Below are 23,451 nucleotides of genomic sequence, written 5' to 3' on the forward strand. Positions count from 1 at the left end.
TTTTTAAAGTTTCCATTGCAAAAGTGTTGAAAATAATTTTCCCTTATGGATCATTTTCTCCTGTTCTATGCTCTATTTGTGTGGTAAAATGGCAAAATGTGAACTATAGGTCGGGCAAACTTTGCTGGACGATAAATTGTCCCAGAAGTTATCGCGATAAACGATAATGTTGCTTTGCGATTAATATAATAGTAAAGGCTTATTAATGCAAGAACATATTCTCAAAGATGAATCAACTTTAAATTCTAATGAATATTTAACACAAGACATTTTAAATATCCAAAACAAATAAACCAAACGGAAATAAATGAAATGATGTCTATGTAAATAAACGTATCCTTCAAAAAAAAAAAAGAAAAAAAAAAAGGGCTTTTTGAAACCAAAACATCAGACTGAAGACTTTGGTCATCTAGTTTTTAGTAGAAAGAGAAAAATCATGGAAGTGGAAATTGATTTGTTTTATTTATCATTAATTGACTTATTGCTTATTGCGACAGGCCTGACTATAGGCTCTCTATACATGTTTAGATAGAACTGTGCTCATCTGTTCAACACAAATCTCCTCCGCCCAAATAGCTTTTAAAAGAACGAAACATTCGCATTCAGCTCCAAAATAACGTCAATAATTCTTTTTGCATCCATTCAAACTCGTTCACTGGACCAGATGCGACAATGAGTGGAACAAATGTAGTTGCGGATCAGCCTGTGATTGTTGAATGTTTACACTCCAGTGAATACAACGGGCCCCTCCAGAGTCGAGCCTCTAATTAGCAAAAATAAAGCCTTGATTTCTGCTTCTAATCCAGAGTTTGTGAAGAAGGCGGCGGCACAGGGGGAGGAAGAGGAGGGCGTAAAGAGGGGGAGGTGGCCTGATGCGCGCCCCCGTCTAGCGCACAGGAACGGGCCGCTTGGAGAAGGAGGAAGGACCTCTGATGTGCCAAAAGATGAATCAAGTGAGCCAAAGGGTGAAACACAGGAAGCTATACCTACAAAATAAAATATTAAACGCATTAAAAAAAAAACTGAGGTCAAAGCTGAGTCAACATAAGAGGCAATTCTCAAACTCGCTTTGCGCATTTAATGTTGTAAAATAAGCGAGGAGTCAAATATAACAAAAATCATAATTTAGAGGAGAGGAGCAAGTTGTTGAAAAAAAACATTCTCAGGGAAAAGCAGCGCGCAAAGGGGCTGCGCGCAGTCAGTGCGACGTTTTGCACCAGAAACTACAAATGGTTTTATTTTGAAAGCGTAATGGGGAACAGTGGCGTCGCTTTGAGCTTCACCTTGTATGGCTGTTGTTACACTGGAGACGACCGAGGAGAAAAAAAAAGGGAGCGAATATGCGCTTTAGCTGGGAGAGAGAGAGAGAGAGAGAGAGAGAGAGGGGGGAGGGAGGACAGCGAGTGCGCGAACAGGCAGCAGCCAGGCGGGCACATCAGCAACAGCGGCTGAGCATCTTTCCCCCGATCCTCGCCTCCTGACTCTGTTTCTATCATCATTTATTTTGGTGCCAAATTTCTGCGTGGCGTGTGCGCCTCCGGTGGAGCCCCTCACAGCTCGGGGCTGAAGTGTCCAGAAGCATCCGGCGACCGTTCACCTCCTGCCGCTCACTTTCCTCCGGAGCTCGGTTTATTCTTAGCTCAGCTGCAAGAGACACAAACAGAGAGAGAGAGAGAGAGAGTGGGAGACTGTCCTTCCGGCACTCTCTCTTATTTCTCCCAGTTTCTTGAATATTTCATGGAAAATGGCGATCTGCGCGCAGTCGATCGGCGTTTTCTGCCTCTTCGCCGTACAAACTGTACTTATTATATGCGTCTCCACACCGACAGCCGGGACCCACCACTTCCCACAGCACTACACGTAAGTACTAAGCGCTGTTTAGGTGTAAGGGTAGGAGGGGAGGGAGAGGGCTGAAGTAGGACAGGTGGCCCCCAACAAGGCAGTGTGCGCAGTTTACCTCGCAGGATCTGATGTTTCCTGATGCTCCGTGTGATGCAGCGAGATCAACATCAGTCCCCACGCATCCTGTTTTATAGAGACATCATCTAATACCGATGCTGAGAATAATTGTAAATATGGCATCGTGGTGCACAGACACGTGCTGGAGGCGGATTTTGAGAAACATTAATAAGGAGATGAAATGGAAAATGGGAATTTGTTTGGCTGTCTCTGCATGTGGGAGAACATCCGATCTAAGCTTTAAAGTCCTCCGGATAACACACACACACACACACACGCACACACGCACGCCCACACACATAGTGGGAATAATAGCGTGTAAGTAAAAGCTGATGTTTTAAACTTACTCTATACCAGAAACTCACCATGCATGGATATTATGAAAATCTCCTAGAAGGCCAGCTGTTCATGAAGATGATGGTTTGAGCAGATTTGTTATCAGTAAAGCCTGAAACTGAAGCAGGAAAACTGAAGCTTGACTTTTGCAGCGCACCTGTTGGGAAACAGTTCCGACAACTGAGCTAAATGCAAAGCCAATTTACTTCTCCTTGAGAAAATGAAGGGTGAACATCGGCTGATTAAAGCACAACCTAATTACCCCATTTCTAAGGTGGCAACACATCTGTTTTTATTAGATTTATTTATCCCTTTTTGCTCAATAATAAACCCTTAAAGTGCATCAGCTGCTGAACTCTGGAGGACATTTGATGAAAGTGTTTATTTCTGATGTCATTGTGTACATTTGTCTCAAAGGAAGAGAAATAAAAATATATTTTAGTGACTCCTGATGCGTCCTGCTGGATTATCTGATGAAAATCTCCAGGGGTTTGTTAGTTTGACGTCCAAGGTGACTTTCAGTGCAACTGCCATTGACTCAGATTAGCTGGATCGCAGATTTGATTGTTTAAGCCCAATGAAAAAAGGTGGCGCAGGAAATTTATGTCATTCAATTGTTGCTTTAAGAGCTTCTGAGTTGATTCCCTTCTTTTTTTTTTAAGGAACATCTTACTTCTCCCTCCCTTCAGGTCTGAGGTGCCCTTGTTTTAGTCTGTATTATATTCAGCTTCCTCTTGGGGTTTTAAACTGGGTTTTGGGTCACCCACATTACGTTTGCCAGATTTTGCTACATAATTGAAGCATGTGTGTGTCTTTGTATGCAGCTTCTGAGCCAACCTATCTGAGTTTTTTTTTATTTGTTTTGAAGACTAACTTAATTTCCCAGCAGCGCTCACATTTTCTGAAAACTCAAATTGCATGGCGGTAATGCTTCGGTATACACTTCAGTGAGTTTCTAGCAGAGGGAGTAGTTTCTATATGTTTAAATGATGTGGGGAAATCGGTTCTGATAGCAGGTTTTCCTCCCCAGAAACTAAATCTTTCCAATGATGGTAAAATATCAACAGCAATCTTGTCAAAATGTTATTTCCACACATCAAAAAATAGTCAACCTCCTGCCCTAATAGATTTTTGAGCGTGGCAGTGCGAGTGATGAGATCCATCGCAGCAGAATGGACACAGTGATAGCATGTTGCCGGCACACAGGTCTCCCATCCGAACTCATTTCATCACATTTTCTGCTTTTCCGTAATGTCGGGCCGGGCATAAATCAGCATGCGTTGACAAAAACCCATCAAAAACGCAGGCGAACAAATGGCGGTGTTTCTACAACTACATCATAGAAAGAGCCAGAGAGCACGCGGTCGGCTTTAATGTGCTGAACCATGAAAACTTCTTTGTTTTAAAAAAAAAGATATCGCAGCTTTCATTACACACGAGGTCTAAAGGCGTGCGTTTAGCATCAGGCCCCAGTAGTGCATATAATTTCCTAAATAACCATGTCCTGATATCTCAGTAGCTGGAGTTCTGCACATCTGAGACTGGAGGATGTTTCTCATTCGATTTAGTCCAGTAAAACTGAGAAGTCACGATAAAGTAGTTTGGAAAAAGAACATTTTAACAGATATTGCTTGACTGCTTATTTCCCCCGGCAGTTCAGATGTTCCCTGTAGTTAGAGTTGCAGCAATCGAGCTTTTCTTTCCCGACCAATTTGGATCTTAACTTCTTCTGATATTTTCATCCAAGAATTAAGAGAAAAATAAAGTGTGGCAGGCTTTTTTTTTTAATAGAGGTTCAGGTTCTGAATCCAACTGTGTCTTAAGTGCCTTTAACCTCTATAGGAATGTATTTTATTTAACTATAACACGTCTATTAAAGTGCAGGCTGTTGGTTGACACGGTCATTGACAGAAAATAGATTTTTAGTGAACAGATAAAAACGATCTTTAAATCATTTATAAAACTCAAATCAACTGATTGATTTGTGCATCTATTTCTATTTATTCTTTTTTACAACATGAGACAACGGACAACATATGGACATAGCTCCAATTTTTATTAGCTTGATTAGTTTGATTTCTGGTTTAAATTTTATTTCAGTGCTTTTAAAGTAACACCCCCTTTGTACAGAGATTATTATTAATCATTTTACAAATCTTTTGCTCTTTTTGGGTTTCTGGATAGCATTGGAGATGAATATAGTGTCTGTCTGTTTTTCTAGCTAGTTAGCTAGGCAGCTAGCTAGCCAGCTAGCTATTTATAAATGTAAACTTTATTGCCAGTGAGTTTTCAGTTTTCTTTAAAGTCTGACCTGCTGATTTCCATTTTGACCAATTCCAGGGTTTCATTTTATAGATTGTAGCACAAAAGTGATCTGCAGCTTCTATGATAGATGTATGAGTTTTGAATCCAGTGGAAAGTTAAAGAATTACTCTCATCATTCCTTATAAAGTTCATTATAACGGAGCTTTCCTTTCCTCTGTCGCCACATGCTTGTTCAAGAGGATTACTTAGAAACCTTTTTATAAATCTTTAGTCAAGTTGAGAATAAGCTCAACTTGGCTGAATTGTTTTATTTCTTTGGCCAAATTTGAATATATATAATAGATACTGAAACTATTTGACTGAATTCAGCTGAGCAAATATCACTCCATATTGGTTCTGTTTTTATGTTTAGTGCCTTGTTCAGACATTTGTTTTGAATCAACACTATATAATACATTTTTATTCAAAACTTATGTCCCTAAACATAAATTCAGGAAGTGGATCAAAGTTCCTGTTGGTTGTTGAAAAGTTTTTAGACCAAAATGTTGTGAGTTTGTAACTTTGATGGATTTCATAAATGTCTTTTTAAGATATTTGGCTGATTGATTCATTCATTTCTACTTATAAACTCATTTGATTTTCCACATTATATTTGAGTTCGATCATCAACATGAGCAAATTGATAATTGTGGTTAATTAGTCAATATCAGCACCACTTGATCACAATTAGTCGTTTTTCGTAACTAATATGAATGAATTACAAAATCCTCACCATGTTCATCACAGCATGTTGACCAAACTATTAAAATAGTTCATTAAAATAGTTCACCATGTTCACATAGAACATGTTTAGTTTTCATGCATTTAATTAAATCTGATTTATCAATATTTGACCTCCCAATCAATAATCAGAGCTAAACGGTTGGGAAAATTAGCCAGTTTTCATTCATTCATTTAAACCACTTTTTATTTTGATCAGCAGTATTCATGCGAGTCTCTTTGAAACTGACCTTCTAGTTTGCTTGATTAAAAAGTTGTTTTTTGTAAATAACTAATTTAATGATGAATTAAACTAGAGATTCAGAGATCAGGATTTTTCTGGCTCAGACGGTTTGTTGACATGTTCGTTGGCTGAAAATGGTAGTCAATCTTAGTTTTGATCTTTTTTTTTCCATCACTCAGAGGTAATTATGGGAAAATTAGCAAATCCCAGTCTGACTAATTGAAGCTTTAGCGTATTAAGGAGAGACTGAAGTATTACCTGGACTCGTAGTGTCCTGCCTTTTTTATGACCTGTCATAGTAAACACTCTCACTCTGCCTCCTTCTCCCTCTTTAGAAAACACTAAGAGTTTTCTCTTAAACTTGTGCGATAAATACAGACAAATCGTGCGTCCATGTTTGGATCTGTTGTTTCTCGCTCCCCACTTTTGGCAGCAAGGCAATTTTCTGCGTTCTATTAACTCGGCCTTCTTCCTTCTCATCTTCTGAGCAAATCTGACATTTGAAGATGACATTTGTTTCTGTCATCTTATTAACAGACAAGCGACCACATTGTGTTGAGATGTTGATGCGACTGATTGGTTATCTTAAAAAGGTTGGCAGCCGGTGGCTGGACCGTGAACGCATGACAGAGTTTATTCATCTGATTGCTGAAAGCTTTTAAACTGTTCTGTGAACTGAGCAGCATACATCCAGGTTGCCAAGCTGGCTCCTTCTCTTTAAAATGATCTAAATCTGGATCCATTAAGTCATTTGTTGCTCTGTGAGAGATATACAGTGGTGAGCTCCAGGCTCCAGGCGTTTGATCTCTTAATTCCCAACTTGGCTCCGTCTAACGGAGATCAGCTCCTGCCTAGGGTGCACTTCTGTCAGACCCCAGCAATTTTATTATGAAGCTGGAGATCCAAAGCTGAGGCAAGACAGGCTCAGTCGCCGCCGGTCCTGCCAGGCCCAACCAGATAGATGCATGCAGGATTTGACGAGCGAAGGAAGTGCTGATGAGAAAGTTGGACATTAGGAAAAGGATTCGTCCAGATAGGAATTCGGAAACATTGGCACAGATTGTGGCAGCTTTCCAGCAGAACACACTGGGGACAGACAGACGTACTCAGTCATTTATTCATATGTAGTGACAGAGAGCTGTGTGAGAACCTGTTCAGATGCAGATGTTGAGGGACATGTGTTTTATTTATTTTTTGCAGAATGATTCACTGGGCCGGACGCATTGAGAAGGAGCTGGAAAAGGTTCTTCAGCACGTTACCGGAGCTCAGCAGATGAGATCGGTAAGTTGACGTCACGCGAACATGTGACGAGCTGCGTTTCCTTGCATTATTAATCAGATTCCTCTGGGCTTGGTTGTACAACATAAATGTGTGTGTGTGTGTGTGAGTATCAAAGACTGCAAAGGCATAGCAGAAAACAACAAGCTTTTTCATATTTATTGACAAGCAAATGCCTTTAACTTTATAAGATTTTCTTTCATTTAACTATAAGTTGACACATTCATGGACAGAAAATGGTGGGAGTTTTAAGTTTTTGGTAACGCCTTATTTGTAGGGGTGTGCATAAGACTGATATGACACTGTCATACACATGTTATAACACATGTTATGAACCCAAAGGAGTCTTCATGAATGGTTATGACTGTTGTCATGACATGTCATTTGGTAAATAATGACACTTTTAATGCAAAGTTGTACTAAAACGTGCATTAAAAGTTCACTAAAAGTGGCAGCCTTGTATTAAACAATGCAATGTTTATGACATCGGTCATAACCATGCACAAAGACTCCGTCATGAATCTTATATCCGGTTTGTCACAGCGTCATGTCAGTCTTACCACTTTTTAAAATTCTTTTACATAAAAACACATGAGAACCAAATACAATTCCTGAGATGGGCAGACTCTCCAGAGTGCAGATTTGGTTTTAGTGTCTCCAGTATCACAGTTTCTGTGTAACATGTGTGTCTTGTGGCAGAGCAGATGGTTGAGCGCCGTGTTATTGACACTGTTTCATCGTACTTCTGCCATGTGCACATTTGCCATGCTTCCAGGGTTTGTAATGCACCCTGAGATAAATGCTTCATTACTGCTGTTTGGGTGAGTGTGATTCATCGGGCCCGTGTGACGCCTGTGGCTTTAATGCTAGCAGTAACAGTGGGTTGTGTAATAACTGGTCGTATGGCGGCGACATTGATGGATCCCAGAGAGGAGGAGGAGAGCTGGCGGAGCTCGTCCCGGTGGAAAGGGTAATGACCATTAGTTGATATAAGGCAGACGCTCGGAGTGTCTGATATAGCAAGGTTGATTTTAGCACTTATCCAGTGTAAACACAGCAGAGCGGAGTATTTACCTGTCAAAATGTTTGCTTTTCACAGTGTGTGTAAATATTTTTCTCAGTACTCCTGCTGAGTAGTGCTGAGGAGTAGACTTACTAAGTAACACGGCTTCAAGGTGGAAGTGTCTTGACTCTGTTTGGTAGAAATCATGCATCTCTGAGCTACAAGGTGTGCATGAAGCTGCTGGTTTGGACATGGTGTACAGCAGATGTTGAAGTAACAAGTGAGATTTTAAAAACCCAAAGGAGTCTTTTTTGTTAGCTTGAAAAATAAAAAAGTTTTCTCAACCATTACCAAAAAAATTGGATTCTTCTAGAATAGATGAGAGGAGCAAATTGACATTTGCTTCCCCCAAAATGTGTCACTTTAGGGCTTTTCTGAGAAGAAAGGTTAAGACTTGTGATAGAAGTGCTGAAGTATTAAAGTAAAAAAAAAGAAGAACAAGGCAGATAAGTCATATTATTATGGTTTCTAAAATCTACAATTAAGTCCACAAGTTGATGATGCATCCTGATAATGTTTAGTTTTTAAATGGAAACAAGATTTCGATCAAGCTTTTTCGACATGATTGATTTGATCACTAATCCTAATTAACAGGAAAACTGTACAAGTTAATGCTGCTTTAGTTTTGTTAGAAAGCTCTTTGTGGCTTTCAGTTGTGGGTTTTCTGAAAGTGGGACGCAGTTTCTCACGTTTAAGTGAACCGATTCCTTGTTTCTGAGTGTCGACTTGATGTTCAGCGCTCGGTAAACGTGAAGTTCCTCGTATTTAAACCAATTGAGTCAACAAGTGCGTGAGGTTGTGTCCGTTAGCCAAACCCAACGAAGCCTGTCTCGCTCTAAAAGTGTTACTACCGGAGATGTCTTGTGTTGGCTGCCCATATGGCTTTGTGTGTGTGTATGCGTGCGTGTGTGTGTGTGTGTGTGTGTGCTGGTCTGACGAGGTGCACAGACTGTGTGTGAAAGAACATTTATCATTGCCCCAAACAGGAGTCGTCACAGGGTGTGCTAAATGGCCCAGCATGCCTAGAAAAGCCATTTTCTAAATGGATGCCTCTCTGTTTACGTGTGTCTGATAGAAATCTTCCCAGGGCTATGCCGGCTCGTAACAAGATTGCCTCCCTCTGCGCCCCCTTCCTTTTCATGCGCAGTTTATTCTCACATGAGACAAAAAAAAAAGTAAAGTGTGTGCAAATTATTTCTGGGTTTGTCTTACATGGAGGGACACAAGTGAACCAAGTTGAATGTATTGCGCTCTGCTCAGTTCCCGCTCCTGGTTGAGATGTTATCTTTTTTGACAAGCGAAGTAGCGGACGAATGTGGGAGTGAGGCCGAGGTCTGAATCAGAAAAATAACCATATTACTTCTATGTATAGTTTTTTTTTTTTTTTTTAGGTCCAAAATGATTTTTAAACGCCCTCAAATTTACTGTAGACAGGTTAAGTCAAGCTCTCATTGTTGAGACGGAGGGTGAGTGATGGAGAGGAGGTGGACGTTTCAAAATGGAGAAACGTGGCGTTCAGATAGACGAGGCGAGTGGGCGACTGGGAGCCGAGGAGGTGGGCATTTTAGAAGGTGCTGGGGGGGCACTGAACGATGGCTTGACAAGTGAGATGGATGTTCATGTGTGTCAAACTTCCTCAGACGGATAAACTCAACTGTGAGCACACAGAAGCTGCTTACGGTCCTTATCTTGCTCGTCTTGTTGAGCTGCTGAGTTTGATGTGCTGCAGTATGTAGAGATGAGAGGCGCTGACGGACACTTCCATTGTTTTCATATCCTGAGGCACATTCACAATAGTGCGCCCACACTCACAAGCTGTCATTAGCGATGCTTTATCAGAGATACAGGCTAAGCTTCAACAATCAGATTAGTCCAGTAAGCACTGTTTTATTATTAACATATTTTGTGTTATTTTAGGTGAAGATGCAGAGCAGTTACTGGCTCCTGGCTCCAAAATAGGAATTGTTTGTGAATTTCTTTTTCTTTTTTCATGAATGGTTAGTGTTTTGTCAAACCACAACACTAGAATGTATTGGTAGACAACGCATTATAACGGGAATGGATGAAGAAAATGTATTAAAGAATTTTACTCAGAAGAAACAAGGAAAGAAAATATGCAAAAACACTCAATGTTTCATATTTGTAAGCTTGATTTGTGTAAGTAGATGCTTTTTTAGATGCCTGATTCTAATGTTTCTGTTTTAAGGTTTACAGAGGCAAGAGTTGCTTAAAAGATTCAGTCGATGGTCAAGGCCTGAAGCGTTCTTCTAATTAAAATAAAACAAAAAAAGTTGTTTTTTTGTAAAGTCTTTAGAAAGGCATGCCAAATGGATAAGAGTTAGCATATGTGTTAGTTATATAAACAACCTACTAGAGACAACCTGGGTGTTTGTTTTATTCTTTGTATAGTTTTAAGGTTGATTTCTACAGCACTTTGTGATTTTATGTCTGTAAAAAGCGCTTTATAAATAAACTTTACTGACTTACGTCTTAATAGCTAACACCAGTTTTTCAGACTGCTAAAGTTTTTAAGTAATATTTAACTATTTTTCCTTTAATTTAATTCTAACAATCATTTAATTTAATATTTATTGTCATAGAGGAAGTCCTACAAAATTGTTGTAGTCCCTTGAGGGCAAAGACGAAATCAAAATAAAATAAAATGGATTAAAACTATAGAAGATAAATTTGAAGAAACAAGGAAAATTAACTAATATTTATAATTGTGACGGGGTTCTATTATGATTTGGTCAAACATAATGACTGGTCCAGGTCAGAGATCGTTTTAGAGGAATTTATTAAGCTCGCACAAAGATGGCAGGTGCAGACCACACACGAAGGATATCCAGAGCAGGTTAGAAATCAAATAATTATCAGTACCTTCACTGCAACAGTCCATCACCTCCAGCGTGACTTCTTCAGGAGTCTAACCACAGACTGTCTTCTTCTTCTTTGTGATTTTTATTGGCGGGTGACATCTAACGTTAAGATGTATTATCGCCATCTACTGTGCTGGAGTGTGGACCAGAGCATCTCCCCCAATCTAAATTCTTACATATAATCATGTTACCTTCAAAAATTTCTGTCTTCCTGTGGAGCAGAGCCCTGCTTTTAAAGCCACAGGCTCCGCCCACAGACAATCCAAACAAGCAAAAATAATAAGCAATTACTTCTAACTCAAATCAACTCTTGAAGTATGCAAAATAATAAAATAATAATAATAATAAGAGAATAAAATAAAATAAAATAAACTTGTAAACAAAATACAATACTCAATTTAATAGACAACACTCAGTGCCCTCTGATGACGTCACCACCTCATGTGACTCCCTCCCTGCGCGCCACAATCCGGAAACGCGTCACTTGAAATCAGAACCGGGAAAATGTTCAATACTGAAAACAGGTTAGAATATTAACTGAAGCAGGAACATCGCGTGTGGAGCCACGACGAACCGCATCAGGTTAAACTGCAACAAAAAGTAAGTTAGTGATTGTGCGCGCGCATGCTGACTCTATAATTAAGTCTTAGCTCGTGACGGCTCCTCCGTCACAATAATATTTTGCAGCTTTGACATAAGTAAAACCTACTTTAAATTAATAAGTGTTTGATAAAGATGCATTGCTATCATTATTATTTTATTATTTTAATAATTACTATTAAATTTGTGATTGAATTTTAGCTTTAACAGTTTCTGCATTTGTTTTTACTGAAAATAAAAACAATTGGATTATAATGTTAAATATCAGAGCATAAATTATTTTTTAAAATTATACCAGGTCATGCTTTATAAGTGATTTCAAGTGTACATAGTTTTTGCTATTTATATTTTCTGTTGGAAATTAAGACAAATGTTTTAAAATTGGTTAAAATGTACAACATGCTAACAATTTAAAACACAAGAAAAAGAAGAATAAACTCACTAAACGTGTTTAGCCTGAAATGCTTGAGAACATGAAGTTTGAACAAATAGCGACGTTTCCCTCTGAGAGATTTTGAACTCCTAAAGTAAAGTTTATGAGTAAATATACTGAGCCGAATTCTCCGCTTGCATTTCATAAAACCTGCACTTTTCACAAACAGACGGGCTCATAGTGTCAGGGCGATTTCCACGGTTTTAGCAGAGCACGACTGTTAAACATGTTTAAAACGATCAGTCCAAGTGAAACTGAAATTCATTGCAATGAGAAGAGTCTAGTCAGCATGAGTAATTTAAGCTGCAGAAGAGGACGGATCCTCAACTCCTTGGTTTCAGGCTGACGCCTGGCGGCTCGGCTCTGTTAGGGTGTGTCTGCTCTGCTGCCATGCTTCGTCGTCTCCGTGTTTGTTGCTCTGGATGAAACCTGAGAGCGGCTTCTCAATCGATGTGAAGGGGAGACAGATTGCCAAGAGATGCTTTCAGCGTTTGCTCAGTTTTTGCATGAGCTTCATCTGCTCTGTATTTTTGCTCTCGTTCTATCACTTTTCCCCCTTCACTCCGTATCTTTGTCAGCACCACATCAGTTGGGCTGCTGACCACATGCTGGCTCAAGGTTTATCTCAGCTTTGCACAGACCTTCTCGCCTCCAGTGTTGCCAGGCGTCGTGCATGCTCTTGACATGTATGTCATCTGTCTGCGTTGGTGTGTGTGTGTGTGTGTTTCTGAGCAGCAGGTCTTTTTTTGTTTTTGTCTTTTTGTTTATGTTGCAGAGGCATCTTGTTCCATTTGATCACAGCACGTATGTAGCTGCTACCGGAGGGCGACGTTAGATGTAGGTCGAAGACAATTTCTGATGTCTCTTGTTGCTCCTCTGTGTTGCTCCCAGCCACCGCAGTCGGCCCCAACAAACAGATAAGTCCATAAAGTGCACTGGTGGATTTATACAGTATCGCTGACTACAGAGTTTTCCAATAATCTGTCTCAAATGCCCAGTCTGCTCTGCCAGACATCATCACTCCTGCTCTCTGCCCTCAGCCCCTTCCTCTTTTCCTGAAAGTGATGTCAGCTTTAACCGAGCCTGCTCATCTGTGTCTGTGTGGACATGCATACAGTGTTGCAAAAAATAATAATGTTAAAGGGGAGGTATTATGCAAAATTAACTTTAAAACCATACTTGATGTGTTACTTTGAATTTTTAACACATGTTTGAGAAAGTTCCACATTTTCCACTGAGCTCCTCCAGACTAGCAGCAGCAACAATTCACAAACACCTTGTGGAACATTTGCGTATTTGCTGAGCTTATTATACAAACTAAAAGTGCCACTCTTACGTGAGTAAAATTTTTGGGTACTCTGTCCATCTCTATAACCATAACTTTCAAATCTCCGCCTGGATATTTTTGCTTATTTTAATTGTACAAAGTTCTAAAAATGTCCTGTGAATAAAAATATTTGCCCATTTCTCCATAACAACTGGAACATTCAATATCTAGCAACTTATTTTTGCAATTTATCGTCTATTAAAAGAGTGTCTCTTCACGTGCTCCCTGTTACGGTGAAGGAGAAATTACCGTAATAACCTGATGTTGGCTGGAAAGCGCAACGTCTCCCCTTTCAGAAACCGTTGGAAAGTTTTCAGATAGCGCAAAGTGTTGTGGAATTACAATGTGTGTGTGGGTGTGTGTGTGTGTATGTTTGCTATTTACAGCATTTTCATAAGAACTTGGGGTAACACAGGTATTTTATTGTGGTGTAAAATGACACTACATGTGAGAAAATGACAGAATATTGCTCCTTTAAAGCAGTTCTTGCAGAGAATAATGAGTCAAATCTCCTTCAGAGCGATTTCAGAAACTCACTCCCAGTCCCAGCAAACACTTGTTTGTTGCTGCTAAGTGTTGCTGAAGCAAAGAATTACTGAATTTAGTTGCACAATTACTTCTTAACATGGGGTCTGGCTGGTTGTGGTAGCATTTTTTTCTTTAATAAAAAAAGTAATGATAAAGTGAGCAGTAAATCTGTAAGAGTCCAAGCGTTTTTTCAGAGCACTCTTAATGAGCTGGCTACTGCAAAGAGCTCCTTTTGATAAAAGCAAGGAGAGAGGAGTTAGACGTCTCCTTTAAAGGAGAGAGGGAGAAGATTTGGTGACTCTTTCTCTCTCGCTCTGATTTCTCCTCTTCTGTCTTCTGGTTTGGACCCCAACACTTAAGTTATCTGTTTATGTGAAACTTCACAGGCTATTTCAGCTTCATCGCTTACTCTAAGGCTCTGGCTTCCTTCCTGCAACCCTTAGTCACTACTTTATCAGTTCAGTTCGTCGTCCTTTCTGTGCTGCTTTTTTTTAAGTTGAAAGAGATAAATAGTTAATAGCTTCCACTGAGCAATTTGATGTTTACAAAAAAGTGAATGGAAAGCCTTTTTTCCTTTACATAAGCATTGATGAAAAGTTTTAATACCATTTTAACTTTTTTATCGCTTTGTCAAGTCACAGCCTCAAACTTTAATGTAATTTGTAAGGATTTCATGTCATAGACTAAAGCATAATAGCAAAAATTCAAGGTTTGGCATATCTTTGTGTTCATCCCTGAATCAATACTTTGTATATCCACTTTTCACTGTTAATGCCGCTCCAGCATTTAGATTTACGTTTTGTAAATTTTTATTGCAAAATATTTGAAGCTCCGTCAGATTGGATGTAGATCACCTCTGAACACCAATGTTCAAACTTAATCACAGATTCAAAGTTTAATTTAGGTCTATACTTTGACTGGGCCATTCTAACACACATATGCTTTGATATAAGCCATTCTATTATATATCTGGTTGTATGTTTAATAGAAATGCACTGATTGCAGTTTATGCAAAGTCAATCTTTAAACAACCTGACCTGTCGATTCAGATTTTTGCTAATATCAATGTGTTGTTTTTTTTTGGCTGAAATGTTGCTAAATATAGCAGTGAAGTTGATGAGTGACTATTGTTATCTGCAGACATGAAGACCTGGAGGGTCGGTCTGCTAGTCAAACCTTCTTCATGGGAGATCAGAAGAGGGCAGGGATTGATTTTTAGACCTTTGCTGAGGTTCATAAGATCGTTGGATAAGATCGGCTTCACGTTCGAGGATCGGCCGTTAGTTTTTCTACAAATATTGAAAAAAGCTCTGAAGTTAAAACCCATGCATTTAATGTAATTCACAGCATTATGGATATATAATAACAATTAGTCAACACATCTTGATTTTTATTCCTTTCCTTCATTTCTCACAAAACACTTTCTGAAAAATGGTGCAGGATTCAGACTTGTTCTCTGCACTTGAACAAATAGTCAAGTCAAGCCAAAGTTTATTTATATAACACATTTATAACAGCCTCAGCTGACCAAAGTGCTTCACAACAAACAACATCACAGGAACATAAATGAAAAAAATAGAGATTAAATAAAGTTTAGTAAAACTAATAAGACAAATCTAAAATTGTCAGAGATACCAAAATCTAATAGCATAAATAAAAAGCAAACAATTTAAAAATTTAGCTGCAACGACTATTTTCCATCCTTTATCCTTTCTCTTTAGGTGGTCTTGAAGGCAGTCTGGACTTAAACTGACCTGCTGATTGGAATAGATAAATCCAAAAATGAGCATAAAATGACCATGCATTCATTTCTTTTCTTTCTACTCGTCCAAAGAGAAAAAATGGTCTCATAGTCGTCTTGGCTTTACTGTAGGACTCCTTAATGTTCCTCTGATTAATCCCCATCCTAACTGTTCAGGCTATAAGACATATTTGGTATTTATTTTTATTATTGTGCCTTAACACAAATGTACATTGTACTTTTTACATGTTCTTTGTTAAAACTTTTTTAAATTCATGTATTATTTCTTCAAATTCTCAGTGATCCACGACTCTGCTGCTCTAGTTCGTAAACTCTCAGTAAAATGCATTATTGTTGGTGGTTGTAGCAAAGCTTGAAAAAGTTTAAGGAGTATTTATACTTTTGCAAGGAACAATGATAGATTATTGCTCATACAACCAAAATTATGGTAATGTTAGAGCAGAAATTCAGCTTGTTGGAATTATTTTATTTGAAATTTTACACACTTGCACACAGAATGTTAAAAACCAAATATTACATAAAAAATAATTTGACAGGTTGCTAATTTTCTGGGCTTTTTATTACATTTTTTTGTCTTAAGTGTCAGCGAATGTGCAGTTAATAAAAGGAAATGTTAATGTCAGATGAATTTAGCAGGCTTTAGCAAGGCTTTTTGCTGGATTTCACACTGTGACGTGAATAGAAATGTCAGATAAACGAGGGGTCTGCGAGCTGTTGTAAATTCATTTTAAATGTGAGTTAAAAGCAACATTTTAAAACGTGCCAAACGAGGAATAGCTCAAAAACAATCCCAAATCAAGAGAGCAAATAACTAATTATGTTACGCTGACGCTTCGCCAACCGTTGCGGAGCTTCCAGCTGTCTGGCTCGGCCCGCACGCAGACGTCCTGTCAGTCTGACGGTTTCACGTCAGGGTTGTAAAAGCTTAGGCGTGCTCTGCTACCAATCCAGCTTTTATTTGTTTAGAACGCAGGTCTCTCTTTGTTTGTGTGCCATTCGCTGCGTATTCACACCAACCTGTAAAAACTGAGCACACAACAAAATAATCGTGGACGTCGGAGCCGCATAAAGCCAGTTATCGGCTCCACGTTAAAGAGTGCGAGAGCCAGTCAACAACATTACACCCAGCCCAGACTCCCCTGGGCTGACAGCCGAACAGAAGGGTACACAAACCCCCCGTATTTATTTTTCTGCCTTTTTATTGGTTTTCTGACACCGGGGAAGGTTACAAGGATTCCTCAGCTCCCCGGCTTGATGGCTTGGCACCGGTGTGCGGTGTTTATATAAATGAAAATACATATATCTGCGGAGTGCAGCCCTGCATGCAGATAACCATGAGTTGGTGTTGAAGGAATTATTCCAAAATGGCTTTGCAATGAAAATGTGATGGTTTTGAAAGAACTGCATTGTATAATGCCATTGCCCTGTCCCTGGCTTCTCAATATGCTAATTTCTCCAAGTTTAAAGCCAAATTGACCACTGATATTTCATGACACACCAAAAAAAAAAAAAAATCTGCTGCAGTCTTTACTTTTACCTCATGTATTTGTTTATTTGATTATTGTAAAATAGCTATATGCAATTGTCATAGATAAAAAAAATGTGTCAAAGATGATATACTTATTTTTTTAAACAAAAAACAACAAATACTCTATCTGCTGCTCACTAACTTACTTCATTTAATTAATAATTTAAAAATAAAATAAAATCCTTGCCTACATACCCACTAAATGTAATTTTTTTTATTAAGAAAACAGTAATTTTAAAGCTTTGATATCTTAAGAAGAGTGATTGATGGTCCTCAGGACTGTGACTCTGTCTTTTCTTTTTTTTAATTTCCCAATTTGTGATTTCCTAAGCTAGGGAAAAGTGTTGCGCTCCGCTTTCAGCCAGCTGATAGGTAACATGTAATCAATCAATCAAACAGTTGTTTGTTTAAAATAAAAAGCAATTCTTAAGTTAATACTTGTGTTATCTTACTGTTCAAATCTCATGCTTAATTTAACATTGAATTATATTGAACTACATTTATTTTTTGTGTTTTTATATACATTTTTCTTTTAATTGGGCATCTAATCCCCTTTGTTTTTTTTTGTTTTTTTTTGCATGCACTCTGTAAGGTTACCTTGTTTTCTGTTTGCACCAGGAAATTCTTAGAAAAATGTTTAGATTTTCTTGTAATTTCAGCATTTTTGTGATATCGCTGCAATAAAACGATATATTTTGCATTCCTGTGTTTAAATACTCATTCATCAGTCAGCTGAGTGGGACAAATAATTCAGATCTTGGAAACGCAGCACTGACTTCATGTTGTCAGAGACTTTAGAGAATATTTAGGCCCGAGCAGCAAAGCGCTGCGAAGGCCTATTGTATCTGTACTGTTTATTATTATTATTAGGCCCGAGCAGCAAAGCGCTGCGAAGGCCTATTGTTTTCATACTGTTTCTTCTTATTTTTATTATTCTGCCCCCCTCTTTGAGCGCCTTTTTGGGGGCTTTATCATATTCAAAAACTCACCAAACTTGGCGGAAGCGTCTAGGCGGTTGAAAAATTTTGAATTTTAAGGTCGCCGCAAAAATCGCAAAAAAAATTGCTCAACGGCAGCAACTAGCAATTTTCAACAGACCCATTGCTATTCACTTACTTCATCGTAGAGACTTGAAATTCGGTACAGTTGTAGAGCTCACTAAGACGCTCAGAATTTACAAGTAATGTCATAGTGCAACTATCACAGAAAGTCGGCCATTTTGTATTGAACGTCCATTTTTTACCTCGATTTTGACGTTTACAGCCTTCGTATTTGATCGAACTCCTCCTAGGGATTTCGATTGATCGGCTTCAAACTCGGTCAGTCTGATCATAAGGCATGTCTGATTTAAAGTTATCAAATTGGTGAGTTTTGGAGCATGTTGAAGGGGGGTTACCAGGGGTCAAAGTTCACCTACACGCCATGAAACAAAAACCTCTTATATTTCCTATACAAAAACACATAGAGGGACCAAACTTTCAGTGATTGATCGGCATCGGGTGTCCTATAATACCCTGCAGTGAAATTTTTTTTTTACGTAGGCCACGCCCCCTGAGAGCAGGAAGTGTAATGTTTTACTGTGAACAGTCGCTATCTTAGCCCTTTGACCTAATCAACATGAAACTGTGTCCAGAGGCAGAAGACATGTTGGTGTGTTGTGGATTCCAACCCCGACTGGCTGCGATGAAGCAGGTGGGCGTGGCGGCGTTGCGAACGCCGTCGAATTTCGTTTGGCTCTGAATTCCACAGTTTCGGGGTGAGCTGCTCCAAACTCACTAGGATGGATCCTTATCCATCCCCGAACAGGAATCCATAGCGATATTTGGTGGGCGTGGCCTAATTTCTCTATAGCGACCCCTAGAGTATTTTAAATGAACAGCCCAAAGCCATGCTTTAACTTAGAATTACGAAACTTGGTACACATGTGTATCTTGTCAGGACGTACAAAAAAGTCTCTTGGAGCCATGGTCGAAACCCAACAGGAAGTCGGCCATTTTGTATTGAAGGTCCATTTTGGACCTCGAGTTTGACGTTTACAGCCTTTGCATTTGATCGAACTCCTCCTAGGGATTTCGATTGATCGGCTTCAAACTCGGTCAGTCTGATCATAAGGCATGTCTGATTTAAAGTTATCAAATTGGTGACTGTATGAGCTTGCTGAAGGGGGGTTACCAGGGGTCAAAGTTCAGCTACTCGCCATGAAACACGAAACTCTTATATTTCCTATATAAAAACACATAGAGGGACCAAACGTTCAGTCATTGATCGTCATCGGGTGTCCTAAAATACCCTGTGGTGAAATTATTTTTTTAAGTAGGCCACGCCCCCTGAGAACAGGAAGTGTCATGTTTTACTGTGAACGGTCGCTATCTTAGCCCTTTGACCTAATCAACATGAAACTGTGTCCAGAGACAGAAGACATGTTGGTGTGTTGTGGATTCCAACCCCGACCGGCTGCGATGAAGCAGGTGGGCGTGGCGGCGTTGCGAACGCCATCGAATTTCGTTTGGCTCTGAATTCCACAGTTTCGGGGAGAGCTGCTCCAAACTCACTAGGATGGATCCTTATACACCCGCCAACAGGAATCCATAGCGAAATTTGGTGGGCGTGGCCTAATTTCTCTACATCTCCCCCTAGAATATTTTAAAAAATCAGCCCCAAGCCATGCTTTATCCTAGAATTACGAAACTTGGTACACATGTGTATCTTGTCAGGACGTACAAAAAAGTCTCTTGGAGCCATGCTCTAAACCCAACAGGAAGTCGGCCATTTTGGATTGAAGGTCCATTTTGGACCTCGAGTTTGACGTTTACAGCCTTTGCATTTGATCGAACTCCTCCTAGGGTTTTCGATTGATCGGCTTCAAACTCGGTCAGTCTGATCATAAGGCATGTCCAATTCAAAGTTATCAATATGGTGACATTTGAACAGGTGGAAGGGGGGTTAGCAAGGCTCAAAGTTCCCCTGTGATCGACTGTGTAATACAAAGGGCTTTGTCATGTGTAGGGCAATGCTGCCCTCTGGTGTCGAATTACTGAAATAATGAAACTATTTCAGTAATTTCAGTAATTCGACACCAGAGGGCAGCATTGCCCTACGGAATGACAGTTCAATGTTGAATTAAATAGGAAAAAATTAAATAATTTGTAATTCTAACACAAAAACTCACAGAGACACCAAAGTTTGAGTTATTGATCATTATCTTGTGTCCAATAATATCCAATGGTCAAATGATGACATCACGTAGGCCACGCCCTCTGACAACAGGAAGTCTTGTATTTTACTGTGAACGGTCGATAGCTTCTGCACCAAACTTTGCACGAGTGACCCTGGTGGGATCCTTGACGACCCTATGTCATCATATTATGACGTCATCTAAGCCCCGCCCCCTCACAATGAATTAGAGAGATCTTCTGTGTAATTACATAATAAACAGTCCATGTTCGTTGTTTGTAGGGCAATGCTGCCCTCTGCTGCCCACTGAAATAGTTTCATTATTTCAGTAATTCGACACCAGAGGGCAGCATTGCCCTACGGAATGACAGTTCAATGTTGAATTAAAGAGGAAAAAATTAAATAATTTGTAATTCTAACACAAAAACTGACAGAGACACCAACCCTTCAGTTATTGATCATTATCTTGTGTCCAATAATATCCAATGGTTAAATGATGACATCACGTAGGCCACGCCCTCTGACAACAGGAAGTCTTGTATTTTACTGTGAACGGTCGATAGCTTCTGCACCAAACTTTGCACGAGTGACCCTGGTGGGATCCTTGACGACCCTATGTCATCATATTATGACGTCATCTAAGCCCCGCCCCCTCACAATGAATTAGAGAGATCTTCTGTGTAATTACATAATAAACAGTCCATGTTCGTTGTTTGTAGGGCAATGCTGCCCTCTGCTGCCCACTGAAATAGTTTCATTATTTCAGTAATTCGACACCAGAGGGCAGCATTGCCCTATGGAATGACAGTTCAATGTTGAATTAAAAAGGAAAAAATTAAATAATTTGTAATTCTAACACAAAAACTGACAGAGACACCAAACCTTCAGTTATTGATCATTATCTTGTGTCCAATAATATCCAATGGTTAAATGATGACATCACGTAGGCCACGCCCCCTGACAACAGGAAGTCTTGTATTTTACTGTGAACGGTCGATAGCTTCTGCACCAAACTTTGCACGAGTGACCCTGGTGGGATCCCTGACGACCCTGTGTCATCATATTATGACGTCATCTAAGCCCCGCCCCCTCAGAACAGGAAGTGCCGTTTTTTTACTTGGAAAGCTCCGTTTATGGCTCTCTTGACCTAATCAAGATGATTCAGATGATAAACTCTGTCAATGCTCGCTGCTGGCTGAACAGTGTGGGTGTGGCCAAATGGCGAATATCAGTCCCTCGCCATATGCATACGTTTGGCTCTTATTCAGGCATAGATCATCCGATTGGCGCCAAACTGGATCTGTATAACCTTTGTTCACCTCTAAAGAGCCCAACGGGTTTGAGATGTAATTTGACTCCACTGCGCCCCCTAAGTTAATACATGGGTTGTATCTCCTCGACGCATCGACCGATCTGCGCCAGATTTTTTGACAGTCGTCGGGGAGCGCTGCCGAACGCATTCACGCGTGTCGCCTGGTGGACGGGCGGGGAAAATGCGCGACAGCTTCTGCGGTGGCTAGCGGGCGGCGGTGCTGGAAACTGCGGCGGAGCTTCTGCGGTCGGGAGTTGGCTGCGGCTCTGGAAATCGTGCGAGACCTTCTGCGGTGGCTGGAACCCCCGCGGTGGCCAATAGGCCGGAGCGGCGCTTGCTGCGAGGGCCGCCCGAGGCTGCTTGCAGCTTTAATTATTATTATTATTCTGCCCCCCCAAAGAGGAGCCTTTTTGGGGGCTTTATCATATTCAAAAACTCACCAAACTTGGCGGAAGCGACTAGGCGGTTTAAAAATTTTGAATTTTAAGGTCGCCGCAAAAATCGCAAAAAAAATTGCTCAACGGCAGCAACTAGCAATTTTCAACAGACCCATTGCTATTCACTTACTTCATCGTAGAGACTTGAAATTCGGTACAGTTGTAGAGCTCACTAAGACGCTCAGAATTTACAAGTAATGTCATAGTGCAAGTATCACAGGAAGTCGGCCATTTTGTATTGAAGGTCCATTTTTTACCTCGAGTTTGACGTTTACAGCCTTCGTATTTGATCGAACTCCTCCTAGGGATTTCGATTGATCGGCTTCAAACTCGGTCAGTCTGATCATAAGGCATGTCTGATTTAAAGTTATCAAATTGGTGAGTTTTGGAGCATGTTGAAGGGGGGTTAGCAGGGGTCAAAGTTCACCTACACGCCATGAAACAGAAAACTCTTATATTTCCTATACAAAAACACATAGAGGGACCAAACTTTCAGTGATTGGTCGTCATCGGGTGTCCTAAGATACCCTGTGGTGAAATTTTTTTTTTACGTAGGCCACGCCCCCTGAGAGCAGGAAGTGTAATGTTTTACTGTGAACGGTCGCTATCTTAGCCCTTTGACCTAATCAACATGAAACTGTGTCCAGAGACAGAAGACATGTTGGTGTGTTGTGGATTCCAACCCCGACCGGCTGCGATGAAGCAGGTGGGCGTGGCGGCGTTGCGAACGCCATCGAATTTCGTTTGGCTCTAAATTCCACAGTTTCGGGGTGAGCTGCTCCAAACTCACTAGGATGGATCCTTATCCATCCCCGAACAGGAATCCATAGCGATATTTGGTGGGCGTGGCCTAATTTTTCTATAGCGACCCCTAGAGTATTTTAAATGAACAGCCCCAAGCCATGCTTAAACCTAGAATTACGAAACTTGGTACACATGTGTATCATGTCAGGACGTACAAAAAAGTCTCTTGGAGCCATGCTCTAAACCCAACAGGAAGTCGGCCATTTTGTATTGAAGGTCCATTTTGGACCTCGAGTTTGACGTTTACAGCCTTTGCATTTGATCGAACTCCTCCTAGGGATTTCGATTGATCGACTTCAAACTCGGTCAGTCTGATCATAAGGCATGTCTGATTTAAAGTTATCAAATTGGTGACTGTATGAGCTTGCTGAAGGGGGGTTACCAGGGGTCAAAGTTCAGCTACTCGCCATGAAACACGAAACTCTTATATTTCCTATATAAAAACACATAGAGGGACCAAACGTTCAGTGATTGATCGTCATCGGGTGTCCTAAAATACCCTGTGGTGAAATTATTTTTTTAAGTAGGCCACGCCCCCTGAGAACAGGAAGTGTCATGTTTTACTGTGAACGGTCGCTATCTTAGCCCTTTGACCTAATCAACATGAAACTGTGTCCAGAGACAGAAGACATGTTGGTGTGTTGTGGATTCAAGCCCTGACCGGCTGCGATGAAGCAGCTGGGTGTGGCGGCGTGGCGAAGTGACCTGTAACGCCGATGCCATACGTTTGCTTCTAGATTCCACATGTTTCGACCGAGCTGC

General features: G+C 40.2%; 1 protein-coding gene across 5 annotated transcripts in view; it reads left to right on the forward strand.

Annotated features, from left to right (window-relative positions):
• Positions 1–1,364: 1,364 nt before the first annotated feature.
• LOC102223620 (voltage-dependent calcium channel subunit alpha-2/delta-2) overlaps positions 1,365–23,451 on the forward strand; it is a 219,883-nt gene continuing 197,796 nt past the window's right edge. For all 5 annotated transcript variants that reach the window (XM_023324995.1, XM_023324997.1, XM_023324996.1 and 2 more), the window contains exons 1-2: positions 1,365–1,860; positions 6,764–6,845. In XM_023324995.1, the coding sequence (XP_023180763.1) occupies positions 1,745–1,860; positions 6,764–6,845 (198 nt within the window). In that variant the 5' untranslated portion in view covers positions 1,365–1,744. The remainder of the gene's footprint in view (positions 1,861–6,763; positions 6,846–23,451) is intronic.

This window comes from Xiphophorus maculatus, chromosome 20 (assembly GCF_002775205.1).
Source record: "Xiphophorus maculatus strain JP 163 A chromosome 20, X_maculatus-5.0-male, whole genome shotgun sequence".
NCBI classification, from domain to species: domain Eukaryota; kingdom Metazoa; phylum Chordata; class Actinopteri; order Cyprinodontiformes; family Poeciliidae; genus Xiphophorus; species Xiphophorus maculatus.